The 16045-nt window shown below is 50.2% G+C and overlaps 2 protein-coding genes across 2 annotated transcripts in view; one reads left to right on the top strand and one right to left on the bottom strand.

Moving 5' to 3' along the window:
* Nucleotides 1–16045, top strand: part of WNT5B (Wnt family member 5B) — a 97107-nt gene that overhangs the window by 39724 nt on the left and 41338 nt on the right. The window lies entirely within an intron of this gene.
* Nucleotides 9248–14916, bottom strand: FBXL14 (F-box and leucine rich repeat protein 14). Its single transcript, XM_073320325.1, has one exon. The coding sequence runs from the start codon at nt 14165–14167 to the stop codon at nt 12965–12967; it is 1203 nt and encodes a 400-aa protein (XP_073176426.1). The 5' UTR covers nt 14168–14916; the 3' UTR covers nt 9248–12964.

Genomic DNA, 16045 nt, shown 5'->3' with positions numbered 1-16045 from the left:
AGCCAGGTCCTTCCTCTGGTGTAGCAAAGCATCCCCTGGCAGTTCCGCAGCTCTCTGAGGAGAGCGCCATTTGTCAGCCTTTTTGTGCTTGTGGGGCACTGGAGAAGTAGAGCGGGGCCAGGCCACTGCTGCTTGTTGCGGTGCCGGGGATCACTGGTGCTGAGCGTCTCTTGCGCTAGAGTCCTTCCTTGGCACCGATTCGTGGACCGATGCCGGAGTGCTCTGCACCAATGTGCTCAGGCCTTGGTGGTCAGGGGCCGCTGGATGGAGTGTGGCTTCCATGTGCAGCTGCTTTAAACGGAAATTCCGCTCCTTTTTAGTCCTGGGCTTGAAAGCCCTGCAGATCTTGCAATGCTTGGACTGATGCGCCTCCTCCAGAAACCTCAGGCAAGAGTTGTGGGGGTTGCTATTTGGCATGGGGCTTGTGGCATACACTGCACAACTTAAAGCCTTGGGCTCGCAGCATGCCCCAGAGCCCAAGAAAGGGTGAGGGGATAGGGATGATCTCGCTCACCAACCTCGATGCTAACTATACTAAACTACACTAACAACAACTACTATACAAGAAACAAAGAGAGAACTAGATAACTAAGCTAAGGGAGCACTTTCAAGGCAAGCAAGATGCAGTTCCAACGGCCGCCATGTGCGGTTAGAAGGAACTGATAGGGGGTCGGGTCGGCAGGTTAATTTATTGAGTCCAATAGGAGCCGACTTCCCCTCTTTCCCCTGGGTACTCAATCCCCCTCTGACCCTGGCCACGTCCCCATTCCACCCCTTCCATGAGGCCCTGCCACGCTCCCATTCCAACCCCTTCTCCAAAGTCCCCGCCCCAACTCTGCCCCCTCCCTGCCCCTATTCCAACCCTATTCCTATGCCAAACAGCTGTTTGGCGGCAGCTGGGCGGGAAGCGCTGGGAGGTAGGCAGAGGAGTGGGGATGTGGTGTGCTCAAGGGAGGAGGAGGAGGTGGGCAGGGGGTGAGGGGAGCTTGGATGCCGGTGGGTGCAGAGCACCCACTAATTTTTCCCCATGAGTGCTCCAGCCCCAGAGCACCCACTGAGTCGGCACCTATGTTGAGTGCCATGAAGGGACCACTCCAGGGAGCTCCCTAACCAACCCAACGGGAGCTAAGGGAAAAAGTTTCCAGCGACTGTGCACGTGGCACGCACACACCTGATTGGAATCGATGTGAACAAGCACTCAAAGAACACTTTGTTACTCACTTTTTCTACCATTCATGATTTCATAGACCTCTATCATATGCCCTGAGTAGTCCCTTTTTTAAAAACTAAACAATATCAGTCTTTTTAATCTCTCCTCATATGGAAGCTGTTCTATATCCCTAATCATTTTTGTTGTCCTTCTCTGCAGTTTTCCCAATTTTAATATACCTTTTTTGAGATGGGGTGATCAGAATTGCACACAATGTTCAAGGTGATATTTTATTATCTAGTCCTTATTGCTCAAATCCTTGTCCTTCCATTTATTAATCAGCCTGGAAGAGGTTCGGGGTCAGAGGGTCCCTGTGTGATTTCACCAGGGCTGTTTGCATCCCATACCCTGCAAATGCAGAGCTCCGGAGCTGGATGGAGATTTTTGTGTGCCTGTGTGTGTGTTCCTGTGTCCCCAGCCCTGCAAATATGGGGAGCTGGACTGGTGAGTGTGAGGGCCCAGGGCAGTCCCTGGGTGACCAGTCCTTGGGGATATGTGGGTCTATTACCGCAAATGCGGGGAGCTGGCCTAGGGAGAGTGTGAGGAGGAGGGGCTCTGAGGGATGCACTTTCTTGGCAGGAGGCAGGGTGTGGATTGGCGGGGATCTGGGGCCGGTAGCAGTCGGCCCCCAATTGGTGGGCAATGCTGCCGCCTAGTGCTGCGGAGTGGTCCGTGCGGGCAGAGCAAACCGGGACCGGGCTTCAGCGCCCGACAGTCGCTTTAGTAACCAGGGCCGACCCCGCGGCGGTGGTGCTGCGAGCAGGGGCCCCGGGGGCGAGGCGGCTCCTGGCTTTGTCCCTGTGGACCCCCAGCAACACCGCCAGCCACAGGGAGGGCCGGCAGCGGGTCTCCCCCCACGCACACTGGGGGACCAGGCGCTTTGCCCCGGGAGCTTCTCAGCACCGCGGGCTGCTCCGGCCCCCGCAGAGCGCTCCTGGCTAGGGCCGCGGGCAGCGCCCCCGCGCCCGGCCCGCCCCCCAGCGGGGTCTTCGCCTCTCCGGTGGGAGCCGCAGCGCGCTGCGGCCGTTCGCTTGTCAGCTCCGGAGCCCGGCAGCGTGGCGTGTGCTGCCAGCGCCCCCCTGCATGCATGAGTCGCCACCGCCCGGCTTTGCACCCAGTGGGGTGTGCTGCCCTCGGGAGTCGGGGGAGACCGAGCCACCAGCCCCTGCGTGACAGATCTACGTTACGTAGCCCCTGCCAGGCTAACTTTTTCCTGAGGCCACAGAGGAGCCGCACTTCAGTGAGCACCACCGGCGCCTTTACCTCGCCTGCTATTTGACAGACTGGGGGCTGCAGTGTGGCTGTGGGGGAACAGGCTGCTCCGGCATCCTCCTGCTAGAAGGGAGCTGTGCACAGTCTTTAATGGAGCGAGACGTGTAGGTGCTCCCACTCTGAGCTGTGCGCCTGCACACAGATCCTAAACCCTGCCCACAGGGCAAAACACCCCGCACACGAAAATATGCACAGAAGCTCAACAATTTGCACAGAAATTTTTTTTGCGCATGTGGCCTGTCAAAAATTAGAGGGAACATGGGGTGCTACCAACTTTGTTATTTCTTAAAGAAGCTGAGCGGTGTAATAATGTAACCAGTAAATACATTGGCAATCGATTTTTTAGCAGGGCCAGTTCATAGCTAATAGTCAGGTGGATGGTGGGGAGGGGATATCAGAGAATGGGTTGAGGCTGCTTGCAATGTTTTGTTTCCAGGTATAAAAATGTGCCCCCTTGGTGCTTAATTCCCTTGTGCAATTACAAAAGCTCCAGCAATAATTAAGCTCAGTCTTCTGAATAAGGAGATGGGCTCAATGGTGGGTGGAATAAAGCCCCCATTTCTCAGCTGTGCCAGTGCTCTTACTGTCTCCTGCCACTGGCTGGAGCCTGCCCTTTGCCACCATCCCTGAGTCTGCCTCCTGCTACTAACCCCTGGCCCCCTAATCCTGGCCTTTACCTCCTGTCCTCCTTCCTCAGCCAGTTACTTAGTAAACTCTTATTGAATTTTCCCTACTCTTGCTTCTGTTGCCGTCTTGCCTTGTAACCCCCATCTCTGCTGTCAGAAGGAACAGGACTGGGTGGTTCTGAGGGAAGGAGCTGGTAATTGCCATTCAATTGTACCATGCTAATAAGGGACTGCCCCTGAACCCAGGACTAGGGCCAGAGCTGTGGGGAAGGGCTGTCTTAGAAATAGCTGCAGTCCAAGTATATTCACTTCTCTTCCAGCCAAAAAGTGTAGGGACCTATTAAGTATAAGCAAAGAGGCTATACAAGCAGGGAAGAACCCTCACCTTTTCTGAACTGGACAACCTACCAGAGAGATTCTGCACCAACAATTTGTGATCTAGAGCACAAGACTTTTGATCCATACTTTTATGGGCCCTGTGCCCATTGTAGTCCAAAGAGTGTGAGATTGACTCCAGTGCCCTTTTAAACACACAAGTTTAACACTATGGGGCAAGGGCTGCTGCAGTCAGCACTTCCAAGCTTGGAGGCATATAGGAGTAAAATTGGGCACCTCCTTGGGCTAATTTGCTCCTTCCCCACCCTAATATCAGCTGTTTCAGTAACTGGCAGGGGGTGCTACTGTGAGGAATGGAAAGAAATTGGCGTGCAGAATTGGCTTAGTTGCTCTCTGGGTGCCAGCCAGGATTTCAGCTGGGAAAGCTGTTAGCTATCCTATGTCTCTCTCACTCTCCCTGCCTTGGTGCTTGAGAGAGAGTACTTCTCCCTGCTCCTCTCCCCCCAAATGAAATATTTCAGTGTAACATTCTTGATCCAAGTTGTTCTTGGACTGCATCTTCTTTACTTTGCCCCATTCTGTTTTGCTACAGTATTCAGGATAGTTATTAGAGAAATCAGATGAAGTAATTATCTCTCCTCACTATTTCACAAGATCCATTCTTTCCCCCACTGTAAAAACAAACACACAGAGGGATTTGTAGCACATTTGTCACTTCAGCCAAATGGCAAAAGGTAACAGAAAGGGCAGAGCTTGTCCAGGTTTTTCTGTTGGGAAGACTATGAAGCAATAACTACATCTTCCAAATTAAAGCACATTCTGGGAGAGGAAAGATGGTTCCCTTGTCATGGGGCAAAAAGTGTGTTATAGAACCGCTCTTTCACATTTGGCAGGGGAATTTGCAAAAATGCACATACTTAGTCTGTCTCAACCAGGGGTGTTTAGAGATGAGTTTCAGAGTAACAGCCGTGTTAGTCTGTATTCGCAAAAAGAAAAGGAGTACTTGTGGCACCTTAGAGACTAACCAATTTATTTGAGCATGAGCTTTTGTGAGCTACAGCTCACTTCATCGGATGCATACTGTGGAAACTGCAGAAGATGAGTGTAACTGTCAAGGAAGGAGAGAGTGGGTGGGCTTTTATTGCTGCTTAATGCAAGTCATTTTAGTTTATCCCTCAAGGTAGCTATAAGTAAATATGGTTTGTTTGTATACTTCTGATAAAGCATGTTTCCCTACACTCTTACAAGTTAGGTGGAGACTTTGCAAGCTTCTTCAGGTACTCATGGTATTGTAAACGTTTAGACACCTTGCACTAAGGCAAAGAGAACCAACCTCAAACAGAAGGGACAGGGTTAAAAAAAAGAGGATAGGGAGAAATCATTTAATCTTCAAAATCACAGCTGGGGTAGCTCTGTGTAGAAAAATTAGAATCATGAAGAGGGAAGGGAATTGACCTACCATAGATCCTTTAGCAGAACAGCTCTGTCCTCGGGCCAGTAACCTTTTTCAGCAGGTAGGAGCTACATTTAAATATATATATATATATATATAAATCTTTGGTAAATACTCACAGGAGAAATACAGTAGCCATATACCTCCGCTACTTCAGTTTAAATCTTCATTTAGATAGTGAAAGTAATTTGGTTTTTACTTAGGGATTGTCTACACTGGCAATTTACAGCACTGTAACTTTCTCGCTCAGGGGTGTGAAAAAACACCCCCGAGCGCAGCAAGTTTCAGCGCTGTAACGTGCCAGTGTAGACAGTGCTGGTAGCTACGCCCCTCGTGGAGGTGGATTTCTTAGCTCTCCCAGCGCTGCGCTGCAACCACGTAAGCCCTGTTAAAGCACTGCCACAGCAGCGCTTTAGCGTTACCAGTGTAGACTAGCCCTTAGAAACCTCCCATTTGAAACTCTATGCTCAGAAGCTGGACAAGTGTGGCTGGCGTGAAAGCTTAGTGTTCTCTCACTAGTATTAGTCTCTTGCTTTCAAACTCACTGTAAACTTCATTTCCCCTTGTAAAGACAAGTCAGCTCTGGATTGGTTTGAAATCATTGCAATGCCACTTAAGGTTGAATTGGCATTTAGTTAATGTGTTTGGTAGATTTAATTAAAGAGGGGGAAAAAGCACTAGTGTCACTGCCAAATGTGGAAGGAATCTAAGTTCTGGCAGAGAAACCTGAAAAACTTTCTCTCACTCTTTATTTCATGCAGCTTAGTGCTGGGGAATTCAGCAGGAAGGACTCTATGGCTGGACACGACAGGGAGCATTATGCAATCATGCCAGCAGCACTGGCATAGTGCCTAGTAGATATCCTTAGGGGTCTTCAAATACAGCCTCAGCCATTCATTTCAGTTTATCGATTATCTTTTCTCCACAGATGGCAATATTAAAGAGCTGCTGGCCAAATAAGTGGGATTTATGGAAGGAGAGGGAGAAAACAAAAGAGCCCACTTTGCTTGAACCAGGCTGTGTTTGTAGTGAGACTTGTAGATTTAACAGAACACATACCTTTGAGTTGTTAGTAGCAGCTTGTGTTAACTTCTGTTTTCAATTCCAAAAACTCTTTAGATGACTTGGCCACCCACTTTTCCCCTTAACCCTTCTCTTTCCATGCATCACCATGTTCAAGAACAAGTTGTAGTACAATACAGAGTACCTTGCACTTACAGCATTTTTCATCCTAAAATCGTAGAGCCATTTATATTAAATCTCAACACCTCTGTAAAGCAATTATCCTCATTTATAGATGGGGAGACAAGGGGCCTAATCCAGTACGACAAGTACCCAAAATAGGGATTGTTGTATTGGGAGAACGTAAAATGGAACCCTAGTCAAGGCGACTCCTCTTGAGTACACATGTGCACGCTGACTCAAAATTGTATAGGGGAAACTCCATTATCACCTACCTTGGGGACACCAGCATGCAGGTCGTGCGCCCCACCCTCCTTGGGGAAAAACTGCAGGGAGGAATCAGCCAGTAGGGGCACTTGTAGAAGCAGCCAAAGCAGGGACCTTCAGACATTCAGAGAATTTTCTAGTTTTGACTAGACTTTTTCTGCTCTGTGCTGAGTGGCTGTTTGCTCCATCCTGCCTCTCCCTCAAGGTCTTTCGCTCATCTTCAAGCTGCATCAGCCAATCTTACCCTCTGTCTCCATCACTCTTCCACTTAGCTCATCCCCTCTTAACTAAACACACCCAAAGCCCTCCAGACAAACCCTGGAACTAACATGCCTTTTGCTGCCATCACATGGTGGACTCTGCTTGTGTGTTCATCCCTTCCCCCCATCCTGTGTCTGTCTTGTACGCTTAGATTAAAAGCTCTTCAAAGCAGGGACAGTACTGCTGTGTTTGTACGATGCCTCATTCTTAGTTGGTCCTTAGACAGTGACATAACAAACATGATTAAAAATAATGACTGAAGTTAATTGGAGTTTTTCTGTTGACTTCAATTGTAAAGATTAGGATGACATGAATTGACTTCATAGAATCATATGAGATTAGGGTTGGAAGAGACCTCAGGTCATCTAGTTCAACCCCCTGCTGAAAGCAGGACCAACACCAACTAAATCATCTCAGCCAGGGCTTTGTCAAGCCGTGCCTTAAAAACCTCTAAGAATGAAGATTCCACCACCTCCCTAGGTAACCCATTCCAGTGCTTCACCACCCTCCTAGTGAAGCAGTGTTTCCTAATATCCAACCTAGACCTCCCCCACAGCAATTTGAGACCATTGTCTGTCATCTGCCACCACTGAGAACAGCTGAGCTCCATTCTCTTTGGAACCCCCCTTCAGGTAGTTGAAGGTTGCTATCAAATCCCCCCATTACTTTTCTCTTCTGCAGACTAAACAAGCCCAGTTCCCTCAGCCTCTCCTCATAAGTCATGTGCCCCAGCCCCAGATCATTTTCTTTGCCCTCAGCAGGACTCTCTCCAATTTGTCCACATCCCTTCTGTAGTGGTGGCCCCAAAACTGGACACAATACTCCAGATGTGAACTCACCAGTGCCGAATAGAGGAGAATAATCACTTCCCTTGATCTGCTGGCAATACTCCTACTAATGCACCCCAATATGCCATTAGCCTTCTTGGCAACAAGGGCACACTGCTGACTCATATCCAGCTTCTCATCCACTGTAATCCCTAGGTCCTTTTCTGCAGAACTGCCGTTTAGCCAGTCGGTCCCCAGCCTGTAGCGGTGCATGGGATTCTTCCATCCTAAGTGCAGGACTCTGCACTTGTCCATGTTGAACCTCATCAGATTTCTTTTGGTCCAATCCTCCAATTTGTCTAGGTCACTCTGAACCCTATCCCTACTCTCCAGCATATCTACCTCTCCCCCCCAGTTTAGTGTCATCTGCAAACTTGCTGAGGGTGCAATCCATCCCATCATCCAGATAATTAATAAAGATGTTAAACAAAACCAGCCCTAGGACCGACCCCTGGGGCACTCCGCTTGATACCGGCTGCCAACTAGACATCGAGCCGTTGATCACTACCCATTGATAATCTAGCCAGCTTTCTATCTACCTTATAGTCCATTCATCCAATCCATGCTTTTTTAACTTGTTGGCAAGAATACTGTGATATCAAAAGCTTTGCTAAAGTCAAGATATATCACATCCACTGCTTTCCCCATATCCACAGAGCCAGTTATCTCATCATAGAAGGCAATCAGGTTGGTCAGGCATGACTTGCCCTTGTTGAATCCATGCTGACTGTTCCTGATCACCTTCCTCTCCTCCTTCCAGTTCACTTCAAAACATCATTTTTACTATTCTCTACCTCCGCTTCCAAATGAGTCATGTTTGATAAGAACTTTGCACTGACCCATCTCTCAGTTCAGAAGTGACTGGAGGGCGAAAATATTATTTCCTCTGTTACACTAGGGAATTATATATTGAGGAGAGTAATTAGTCATTGGTTAGTCTCCTCTGCCCCTTTACTAGCATCATCTCTTTTTTTAGAAACCATCTCCTTACAAATAAACAGACATATTGCTCCAGCTCAGACCACTCCCAATAGTAAGACTTATGTTTATGACCAAGAGAGCATTGTCATTTCTGAGACTAGCCCATTTCAAGAGGGAACAATGTCTGCTGTTCCTAATACTACAGGACTTCAGGGAGGCTCTGGTTTCAGCACAATTTCCTAAAGATTTTGGGTTCTATTTAAATAATATGTTGGTCCACCTAACTTGTTTCTGAGATGAAGTTATAAACAACATTTTAGCCTCAGAGCCGTCCTGTTCCTGACTTTAGAAGGACTTCAGGACCACAGACAAGATGCATATGCAATTTTGAGGTCTGCCTTAGTTCAGTTATCCACGTTAACATGTGATTGAATGGGGCGAACAAAGCATCTATATACTACAGCTTGCTGTCTATATTTTTGTTAGAATCTGGTAAGCCTGTGACCTAGCGAGAGGTACAATTTACTATCCCTTGCAAGGACCATGGCTAGCTATATCAAATATTAAATATCTACTGGTAACTTGAACCTGGTCTGGAATTCCTATTGTTTACTGGGGTTCACACATCCTGTTTTCAGTCAAGAAAGTATTGTAATTTTTCTTTAAAAGGGAAGAAAAAGATCCAATACCTCTCTCCAAGTAAAGGAAGATGGATATAGTGTCAGGCTCAATTAGATCCAATTGTGATGGCTTTCCCCAAAGGGAACAATGCAGCTTTTGTGATGCACTCCCAACAGAAAGCTTGGTAGTTTTACAAAAATAATCCTGCAGCCATCTAGGTGCTGGCCCTCCTCCCTGGGGTGCAGAGGAGAACCCAGTGAAACTCCGCCGTCCTAGCAGGAAGTGGGATTTTTTTAAAAGTGTGTGGGTGGGTTTCTGCAGCATGAAAGAAGGAATTATGAATGCTCTAGTTTCAGTCAAAAATACATCAAAATATACAAGCCAGAAAGATTACAACTGGAAACAGCCATAACCTCTTTGCTAGGGCTATATTGTGGAGAGCTCATCTACCTGGGTGTAACTTGAGAGAAGCTGGCTAGGATAGAATAGTTTGGATGAAACAAAGTAGCCTGCTACAGCACTAGAAGTACTTAAAATGCAAATGTACAGGAACTCCACACCATCCCCCACTGCCCCTCCTCTGCATGGAGGAAAGCAGCTTAAATACAGCCAGGCCTGGAGAGGAATGTTAAAAAGAGGGGAAGAATCACCCTCCTCCTTTCCATAGGGACCCTCACATGGCGAGATTCAGTATGCATGACTGAACAAGCAAGCAAGCAAGCAAGCAAGGACAGCTCCTCTTTTAACTTTCCTGAACAATGGCTTTGCTCCTTCCATCATTTCACATTCTCTCTAACCCCAACCCTTCTTTAAAATAAAAGGGGGGGGGGGGAGAAAGAGAGAGAAAGCCCTGCTGCAGTACTTAGAGGGGAGAAAAGCTTTGTTTCATGCCCAATAAACAGCTTAAGCCCCTATCTTGAACAACAATACAAACCTCACATCATAGAAGTCTAAAAGGGACCCTGTCAGGTTAGAAGTCATACGTTAAAAAGAAAGTTTTCGATGGTATAAAAGGACATCTTAAGATTATTAGAACAATGTTAAAAATCCAATTTTTCCCATTTCCTCTTTACTTTTATCTCAGAGTGTACAATGAAAAAGTGAAACAGTATAGTCAGTTTTCTAGTTATTCACTTCCAAGTTCTCATGCACTAGCAAAAGACAGCAATTTTGTGTTGTTAATATTGCAGGAAAATTTTTGGGGTGTGGGGAAAGAGCAGAAAACCAGTTTTCATGGACTTTTAAATGAAACAGGAACATTGCCATGTGTCTTAAGTTTTTTAAAAACGTTTTCCCCCCTAAAGTGTCAAGTTTGATCTACTACACATCACTTTACCCCTATGTCCCTTCATAACAAATTTTATCAGTTGCAATTTGCCCAACCCCAAAATGAACTGGTACCCCAACATTAATCTCTACTTTCACTCAATTTATCTGAGAAAGTCAGCTGTTCTCATATACAATATTGGCCTTTCCAAAAGGAAGCAACACTCTCTTGTACATTTCTAATTATTACATTACTCAACATCCTGCACAGGATTGACCAGACTCCCCATTTCCTTTTACTCAGACCAAGTCACTCACTAAGTCAAGAGCACAGGCGAAACCCTCAATAAGCACACCACATTTCTTGCGACCAGTAGACAAGATACCTACCTTTAAAAAAACAAAAACAACACAGATACAGCTTTTTTTCAAAAACATACTTCATATTTCCTCTTTTATTATATAAATATCAGTTTAACCTTTTACTGTAAGAATATAAAATGTTTTAAGAGGATCTTTGTTTTTTTTATACAAATTCACAAACAGTACAATTAATCCATAGGGGTCTCTGGGTTTGCTTTAACTCCATGGTCTGGCCTGTTATTGTTGAGGATTTGAGATTTTGAATTAAAAAAAATAAGTAAAGAAAAAAGGCCAACATTTGTTTCTTTAAAAATTCATCAATTATTCTTCCTCTTTAAAATAATAATTAAAAAAATCTAAAGAACCAGCTCCATTTTACTGACAGAACAGAGATAAGACAGATGAATTTCAGTCTCCTCCCCTTCACATCGCAGCCTCAGGCCCTGCAGGCCTGTTCTGCTCCTCTCCCCACTTACAAACAGGAAGCCTCACACAACAGTGACCTTTTTTTGTAGGTGATTTGGGAGGGAGAGGGGAATATTTGCATATATATATATATATATATATTTTTTTTTTAAGAAACTGAACTTGCATTTCACACATTTCAATACCCCAATCCTCAGTATGGATTCTCACATGTTACACATGTTTGTGCTAGAGGACTAAAAATGCAGAAGCACAGCTGGATCCCCAAGCCCCAATGGAGAGGGAGGGAGAGGCACAGTCAGAATGTGAAGGTGGGGCACATTAGGGAAAGCTTTTAAAAAAAAAAAAAAAAAAGTTACAAACCCAAGGGGCATCTTTCCAGTCTAGGCACAAAAATGTTTCAGTCTCAAAATCTCTTTCTTGTAAGAATTCCAGGGCTTTAGAGAAAAAAGTAACAAATTAAAACGAGGTAGCCAGACATTATATATATATTTATATATATAGAATATATTCAGCAGAAAAAAAACGTACTTAATCCACAAGAACAGCAACTTCAAATGTCTTTAAAAATAAAACCATGGAAGAAAATGAATACTGAAGAAAGAAAGGATGAGAAAAAGGATGTAAGCAAGGGGAGGGTGGTGGTGGTGGTAAGAGGCTGTTTTGTAGTAATAATTTTTTGTATGCATTTCAAAATAAAACCACGTCACAGTATCTCAAATGAAAGCAAAAATGAAGCTGGAGATTCTTCCTTAAGTCCCTTGGGCAGATAGGAGCTGGTCATCCCCTCTGCCCCATTCGCCCCCAATCCAAAGGGGAAATGAATGTGTGGCTGGATATGTCTTTATCCCCACTTCTAAGAAAGAGAAGGCAGGGAGGAAGAGAGAGAAAAATGAAAGGGACGATGAATGGCTAAGGTGACTCCATCCCTCCAATGCAGGTGGGACATTTGAAGAGACTGGGATCTGTCTCCTTCTCTGTTGGGAATGGGGTGTGGGGAAAATGGTGTCTTCATCCCCAGTATGAGGAGGAGGGAGAAGTATTAGGAGTCTATCTTCATCCCCAGTGCAGAGAGATGGGGAAAAGAGTGGAGGGTCTAGGCACTCTCTCCAACCACAGTGCAGGGTGCAAAGGAATCATGTCCCTGTACTCAACTCGGGAGGGGAGGGGACCAGTGTAGCTCTCTCTATATCCAATGCACTGGAGAACTGGTGTGGTGGGAGATTGTATCCAACCACAGGGCAAAATGGGGTAGAAGTGAAGAGGGGGTGGGACTGGAAATAAATGGAATATGTATATCTGGGAAAGGCTATTTCTGTCACAATCCCCAGTTGGGATGGGGGAAAAAAGAATTGGAATGGTTTGACAAGGGGGTGTCTTTGTTTGTACCCAGCGCAGAAGGACTGGGGTCAGTGGATATGGAACATGCAGCTAATAAGCTTTTTTTTTTTTGGGGGGGGGGGTGTTCCCATTTCCATTCCCACCCCCATTAGAGAAGGTCCCTATTCTCAAAACTGAGCAGGACTGGAGGTGAATAAGAATAGGGGGCTTTCTTCGTCAATCCCTAGTGCATGAGGGGTTAGAATCAGAATTGGAGTGGGGAGGGGTATCTCCAGCCCCAGTGCATAAAATTGCAAGCCTCTATCCCCAATGCAGAGAAGGATGAGGAAAGGGGTACTGTATTCCCAATGGAAGGCTGAGGATGACATGGAAGAAATGAGGGTTCTCTCTCTTCCCTCTCCTGCCCCAGCCAGTGCAGAGGTGGGTAGGTGGCATGGAAGGGATGGGGTGGGCTCTCTCTATCCCTGCCTCCTTCCAGTGCTGGAGTGGGCAGGTAGCATGGGTCTGTGTGTGCGGCCCCACCCCCCCGACTGCAGCAGTCAGTCAGTGAGTCCCTCCAGAGAGGATGGAGGTCTCCAGGTGCCCCCTCCTCTCACCTCACCTTCTCGCTCTCAGTCATTTGCCAAAGTCCCAGGTTAAGCACCTTGAGACAGGGCAGCTGCGTGATGCGCTCCAAGCCCCGCTTAGTGATGCGGGTGCAGCCATAGAGATCAATGCCTGTGAGCTGGCTGAGGTGCTCCGCAATGAGCTCCAGGCCCTTGTCAGTGATACGGACACACTGGCCAATGTTGAGCGTGCGGAGCCCGTGCATCTGGCGCACCATACGGTTGATGCCTTCATCGCTGATGTGGCAGGAGCAGAGGGAGAGGGAACGCAGCCCATCCAGGCCCTGTGCGATATAGGCTAGGCTCTGGTCCCCCACCTTGTCACAGAAGGAAACATCGAGGCCCGAAAGACGCAGGCTGCCCATGGCCAGATGCATGATGCCTGTGTCGCTGATGTTGTCACACGAGCGCAGGTTGAGGCTGCGCAGGCTGCTCATGTGGGACAGGTGGAGCAGCCCCGCATCAGAAATGCCCCCACAAAAGCTGAGGTTGAGCTGGCGGAGGCGTCCCAGGCCTCGGGCCAGGTGCTTTAGTGAGAGGTCGCTGAGCTTCTGGCAGTCCTGCAGCGTGAGCTGCTCCAGGCCCAGACAGCCCTCAGCTGCACTGCGGGTCATGCCCGCCAGGTGCCCAATGCCCACGTCAGAGAGGTGGCGGCAGGAGCGCAGGTTGAGGCTCTTGAGGCGCTGCAAACCCCAGGCGATGAGTAGGAGGCCGGTGTTGGTGATGTTGCTGCAACCGCCCAGCTCCAGCACCTCGAGGCCCTTGAGGTACTGGGCGATGCGGCCCAGGCTGCTGTCGGTGATCTGTTTGCACAGGCTCAGGTTGAGCGCCCGCAGCGAGCCGATCTCCGCCACGAAGGCATGGCCCAGCCCGTTGTCGGTGAGGTTGTAGCAGCCGCTCAGGTTGAGGCTCTCGATCTCCGCCATGCCCTGGATCACGTAGCTCAGGCTGCGCCGCAGAGACAGGATCTGCACCCGCCGGATGCCCCGCGCCGCCAGGCTGGGGAAGAGCGAGGGGTTGGCGCGGCGCAGGTGCAGCTTGGCCTCCACGCCCCGCCACACGGAGCGGTGGTAGGCGGCGTCCCGCCAGGCCGTGCACACCTGCGCCGCGCGGCCCTTGTCCCGCACCTCCAGGTACCCGAAGATCATGGCCAGCAGCTCCGGGAACAGGCAGGAGATGTGCGTCTCCATCGCACAGCCAGGCCCAGCCGCCGCGCCCGCCGGATCCCCGCTGCTCGGCTCCTCCGGGCCCGGCCGGCCGCCGCGCCCGCCGGATCCCCGCTGCTCGGCTCCTCCGGGCCCGGCCGGCTGCCGCTTCCGCTGGGTCCCCGCTGCTCGGCTCCTCCGGGCCCGGCCGGCTGCCGCTTCCGCTGGGTCCCCGCTGCTCGGCTGTGGCTGCTGCCGGCTCCGGGGCCCTCACATCGCCGCCCCGTGTGACAGGCCGGGGGGACGCTGCTCGCGGAAGGGGCCCGGCCCGGCTCTGGGGCTCCGGCTGCCGCCTCTATCCCCGCCCCGGGCGGGCCGCGCTGCGGCCCCCGCGCTGCTGCAGCCGGTGCGGGCGGGCCGCCCCGTGCCGCATTGTGCCGCCTGCCCCGGGCGGGGGCTCCCGGAGGCGCCTCTCGGTCCCTGGTGCCGGCTCCGAGCCCCGCCGCCTCCTTTGTCTCCGAGCCGCCTTCCCAGCCCCGCAGCCCGGGGCCGCCCGCAGCCCGCTGCCCCGCGCGGGGGGAGAAGGGGCCGCGCCGCCGATCCCGACCCCGCCGCTCTGGGCCCAGGCTCCGCGCTGCCGCCGACGGGATCCGCCTGCTTCGCTCCTCCGCGCTGCGCTCGCCGCTGGGCCCAGGCGCCGCGCTCCGGCCGGGGGGAGGGGGAAGAGAAGGAGGCGGCGCTGGGCTGGGTCTGGCGACGGCTGAAGCCTTCTCCTCCCCCAGCGCAATGGTACGATCCGGAACACTCCGAGCCGTCACCCTGGAAACAGCGCGGCCCATTCTCTGCGCTCGCGGATTAACCCCTGCCGCGCCGCCGCCGCCGCCGCGCTGCCCCCCTCCCCGGGAGCTCCCGGCCGGGAATTCCCTTCCCCCACAGCCAGCCTCGACCTGGCGCCTCTTCCTCTCCCGAAGGAACCATCCCCCCGCCGCCAGCGGGCCGCAGCCCGAGTCCCCGCTCCCGCCCGGCCCAGCAGCGGCCGGACGAGGGGCCTGGACACGGTCACCCACCGAGCCGTGCGCTGCCCCGGCCTCAGCACCGCTCCCTGCCCTCCGCCAGTGTCTCCAGAGCCCCCGGAGAGCCCCCCCCCCGTCCCTCGCGCTGCAGGGCGGCATATCACACGCCCCCCCCCCCGCTGCCACTCATCGCTGCCGGCAGGTTAAGGTCACAGCTCCCCCCCCAAGCCAGGAAACACCGTAGCCATATGTCTGGGGAACTTCAGCTCAGCCGTAAGGGCCCCGGCCGCCCTGGCTTTGTCTCGATTTGGGGGAACTAAAGCCCTGGTGTAGGCGGGGCAGCTTGTGTCTTCATAGGCCTGGGGCTCTGGGTTTCAACTCGACCAGCAAGCACGTGCTGAAGTACAGCCTGCCCCGTCTGCCCTAGAGTTGTTAGGGGAGGTGCTAGCTAACCTGGCCTTTAAAAAAAACAACCACCCTTTTTCACCCTTGTCTAGGCCTAATTTCCCATGAAGCTCCCTAGGAGTCTGTGAGCTGAGAGATTTGGTTAATTGTGTATCAAGGTGACATTAAACAGCAAGGCTGGGCTAGTCCATTGGCTCCACACTAGGAAGTGAAACCAGGACAGAAAATTGTTTTCAGCAATGGGGCATGTGAACAAATATTGAAAGTGGTGTAAGTGCTAATGTAGACCAGGCACAGGTCATTAAAAGGCATTTCAAGTACAGAGTGCTTGAGACTTGTATTTGCCTGGTCTCAACAGCCTTTTGTGCATTAGTAAACATTGTACATGTTAACGGGGGTGCAGCTGCACTCATGTTAAAAGCAGCTTAAGTGCTAGTATAGGCCAGATAAAACTTTTCAAAACAGTTTCAGAAAACAGTATTGCCTTTTTCTATTGGAAAAGTAC

This window comes from Lepidochelys kempii, chromosome 1, assembly GCF_965140265.1.
Source record: "Lepidochelys kempii isolate rLepKem1 chromosome 1, rLepKem1.hap2, whole genome shotgun sequence".
NCBI classification, from domain to species: Eukaryota; Metazoa; Chordata; order Testudines; family Cheloniidae; genus Lepidochelys; species Lepidochelys kempii.
This window is presented reverse-complemented; position numbering and strand designations above follow the sequence as displayed.

Coding starts and splice junctions, on each gene's coding strand:
- FBXL14 (XM_073320325.1), bottom strand. CDS start 14,167: ATGGAGACGCACATCTCCTGCCTGTTCCCGGAGCTGCTGGCCATGATC.